Consider the following 4,373-nt stretch of genomic DNA (forward strand, 5'->3'; position numbering starts at 1 on the left):
ACTTTTTATAAATATTATGTGTATCAGCTTTTATTGATTTAACGGATAACCCAATTCAAACGAAGATAACATACCACCTTAAGTATAAATAAGCTTTATCATAATTCCACCTTTAATCGAAAATCTTACAACCAATGAACACAATCCAAGGATCATTTAAACTCTGTCCCGGGAACGAACCAGTATCTTGAAAAAGCCCTATCGGGTGAAACGCGTAGACTTACTTGTGTTGTTCCCCATAAAAGACTTTACTCAATTTTTAAATCTAGGTACCTAGTTTAAATCTGTAACCCGCGCGTGATTCACGCTAAGTGCGGGTCTGTGGACTTTTCATTATCCCCTTGGAAATCCTACAATATCTGATATATGGAGGTTTGAAAAAACAAGCTGTCTCCAATCACGCTGACCTGGTTCAGCCGATTCAAGCTTAGGAATTTTGGAGCAAAGGAAGCAGTTCCCAATCACGCTGACCTGGTTCAGCCGACTCAAGAAAGTAAGAAAAGTTAATAACATTTTGGAGATATTGCTTACTTTTGTTAATCTCCAAAAGTGTAAGTCATCAAGCCGCTATTACAATCATTTGGAAGAGTGTGAGTATAACCTGAATAAGGTGTTCAACATGATCGCTTAACTTGTATGAAAAATCCTACTATATTAACTCCACGCTGACATTTTTCGCTGAACTGTAACATTTTTTCGATCAGTTAACACAAGAAACTTTGTTACAAAGACTGTGAAGATCTCACTGCTGAACTATATTAACTTTATAACAATCTTGCTGCATCTTTTTACAAAGCTCAAACATTTTTAACTAAAAATATTTTTTCCATATTTTTATATTTTTAAGGTGGTAATCCAATTTTTAAAGGGAGACGTCCCTTCTATTTTTTAATGTGTAATGTTGTAATTGTAATTTAATGTGAGTAAAGGTATTCATTTCAATTTCATTTGTATCCCCTGTTATTTGACTAAATGTGGTGAGAACTTAGCTCTTAGCGCCCTCTCTTTTTCTCTTAATTACGACTTTAATCAAAGTAAATAACACTTTAAACAAAAACGGTACTGTGCTTTTAAGAGAAAAAAAGCTGCAGAAACTCTGCAAAACAGTGTAAAAAAGCAGTAAACACAACGAAATTTTTACAGTAGCATCATAAAGCCTTAGTAACTTTGCACAACTATGCAAATAAACAATTAACCCCTTAATGTAAAAACCGGATTGAAAAAACTTCAAAACCGGTAAAATAACGTTCAGCACCTTGCCACAGCTCTGCTGTGGCGCCTACCTGCCCTTTCTGAACGATTTGTGGGGAAAAAAACCTTTTTACTGCCCTCAAATACAGCAGGAATCTCTGGAGAAGTAGCTGGATGCTTCTGAGGTAAATAAACTGTGCAACTGAAAATAGGCCCCTCCCACCTCACTCAATGTTATGGGGCCTAAAAAACACCACAGAGTGTTTCTTAAACTAGCCATGTGTGTTAATAACCCTTAAACAAGCCACAAAGACCCCTTAAAGTCCCTCAAAAAACATTTTATTTGTAATTAAACCAAAACGTTTTTTCCTATTAGTGTCACCAGTAACTATGAGCCCTTTATGCAAGCTTGGATTCCTCTTTTACTGAATACAGCTTACCTTTCCCTCATGGGGATATTGCCAGCCTTTTCTAGAAATAACACAGTCTATCTAGAAAAAAATAGACTGAACATACCTTAATGCAGTTTAGCCTGCAAACTGTTCCCCCAACTGAAGTTTTCCTGTACTCTTCAGCCCTTGTGAGAACAGCAGTGGATCTTAGTTACAAAATTCTAAGATCATCATCCTCCTTGCAGAAATCTTCATCCCTTTTCTGACAGAGAGTAAATAGTACACACCAGTACCATTTAAAATAACAAACTTTTGCTTGAGAAAATAAAAACTAACATTTTTGTCACCACACTCCCTTTGCCCTTCCTAGCAGTTAAGCAGGCAGAGAGAATGAGGGGGGGGGGGGAGCTAAGGGAGGAGCTATATAGACAGCTCTGCTGTGGGTGCTCTCTTTGCCACTTCCTGTAGGGAAGGAGAATATCCCACAAGTATGGATGAATCCGTGGACTCGATACATCTTACAAGAGAAAATATTTCTTATAGTGGCGGCTATGTGGGGGGACCTCGGTTTAGGGGTACATAGGTAGTTTATGGGTGTTAGTGTACTTTAGAGCACAGTAGTTAAGAGCTTTATAAACCGGCGTTAGCCCATAAAGCTCTTAACTACTGACTTTTTTTTGCGGCTGGAGTCTTGTCGGTAGAGGGTCTACTGCTCACTTCAGCCAAGACTCTAAATACCGGCGTTAGGAAGATCCCATTGAAAAGATAGGATACGCAATTGGCATAAGGGGATCTGCGGTATGGAAAGGTCGCAGCTTGAAAGTGAGCGTTAGACCCTTTCCTGCCTGACTCTAAATACCAGCGGGCGGCCAAAAGCAGCATTAGGACCCCTTAACGCTGATTTTGACCGCTAACGCAGAACTCTAAATCTAGGCAATAGTTTGTACATATGATATATTTGCCAACTGAGTGCTCTGGACTATCCATTTTTCTCCTCCCTTTTTTCTACACGTCTAAGCAACACCTGTGGCAGGCTTGTGACTAACTCCCAAAAGGAGAAATTCTGTCACTACCCAAGTACTCCATACTCCTCTTTGACCTATTCCCGGCTCTGTGAGGGTGAAAATGGCTTTCAAGTTGGTCTGAGAACCCTATCAATGAAGAATCTTGAGAATCTCTATTCTTCACCTTCCTCTTGTTGAGGCAAAGATATGACTGAGATGTGCAGGGAAGTGGAAAGAATTAAAAGTTCATGGTGTGTTGGGTACCTTTGCCTCTTCCTTGAGGTCAGGAGTTGAATCCCAGACAAAATGGCTTGTGGACTCTCACCACCTTATGAAAGAAAAACTTGTTTCAGAAAAGCCGTGTATCACCTGTCGGTGAATGGTAGGAACAACCATTAGTGTGACATTGAGGAAATGTGGTTAGGACTTTAATTAACAAAATTTTATTATTAAAAACAGATAACTTACAGTTTACCATTTAGCACTCTTATTACACAGAGCAACATTAAATATTTAGTAATTAAAATGAGAAGAGATATAAAAGATAAGGAAATTCATCAGAATAAAAGTCTGCGGGTGGAGTAATACAGCGAGAGGCGGAGTGCTTGTTGTCATAGTGCTGAGCTGTTCCCAGAAGCAACAGAGTGTTTTGGAGGTACACGCTTAATATGCAGCTTTTCAGAAAGGGCACACTGGGGCATTCCATGTGCCCTAAAGATGGTAAAGTTTTAGCAGTGGCAACAGGCTGGCTTGGGAGAACAGTCAGGGTTACAGCAAGGTCTCAGTGAAGGATCTTTGCCCTTGTTTATCTCGCTGTCAGCATACTCTATGTTCTCCTGGAACCGCTTCCGCTCATCTAGAATCTTGTTGAGAACAGGGACCAACTCCTGGGGGATTCCTCGCTTTAGCAAGTCATAGTTCTCTGCAGGATCCGTGTCTAAGTCATACAAGAGGGGTGGGTCATGGGCGGTGAGTCGAGCAGTCAGATGACAGTCTGGATCTGGTGTAGTGTCACTATGAAGATCTCCTGTGTTATAGAAAGGACAGCATTAGAGGGTGACCAGGGGTCTGTCATCACCACCCAAATGCATTTACTTACCCTTTGTATAAAAGTGTGCCTTGTATTTCCCATATCTCAGTGCGAAGATCCCTCGTGTGGGGTCAATAGACGGCGGGTAGTAATGCACAACCTTCCTGGGGCTCTGCATGAGTAAAAAAATGTTACAGCTGTTACAATACCAGCCCACATGTAACAATGATCTTATCCCTAATCCCACACTAGCTGTGCCACTACAGTTATCTAACTACAATCTCACACTGGCACTGCCTATTATCTGACACTAGCGGTGCCACTACAGTTATCTAACTACAATCTCACACTGGCACTGCCTATTATCTGACACTAGCTGTGCCACTACAGTTATCTAACTACAATCTCACACTGGCACTGCCTATTATCTGACACTAGCTGTGCCACTACAGTTATCTAACTACAATCTCACACTGACACTGCCTATTATCTGACACTAGCGGTGCCACTACAGTTATCTAACTACAATCTCACACTGACACTGCCTATTATCTGACACTAGCGGTGCCACTACAGTTATCTAACTACAATCTCACACTGACACTGCCTATTATCTGACACTAGCTGTGCCACTACAGTTATCTAACTACAATCTCACACTGACACTGCCTATTATCTGACACTAGCTGTGCCACTACAGTTATCTAACTACAATCTCACACTGGCACTGCCTATTATCTGACACTAGCTGTGCCA

At 40.8% G+C, this 4,373-nt stretch overlaps 1 protein-coding gene across 1 annotated transcript; it reads right to left on the reverse strand.

Annotated features, from left to right (window-relative positions):
- Positions 1–3,007: 3,007 nt before the first annotated feature.
- Positions 3,008–3,789, reverse strand: ARSA (arylsulfatase A; the record flags this gene model as incomplete). The annotated part of the gene is given in 2 exon segments (XM_053716302.1): positions 3,008–3,614; positions 3,687–3,789. Coding segments are annotated over 2 exon segments (402 nt in total), but the record flags the coding sequence as incomplete, so codon positions are not given.
- Positions 3,790–4,373: the final 584 nt, after the last annotated feature.

The sequence above is a fragment of the Bombina bombina genome, chromosome 6 (assembly GCF_027579735.1).
Source record: "Bombina bombina isolate aBomBom1 chromosome 6, aBomBom1.pri, whole genome shotgun sequence".
Taxonomy (NCBI): Eukaryota; Metazoa; Chordata; class Amphibia; order Anura; family Bombinatoridae; genus Bombina; species Bombina bombina.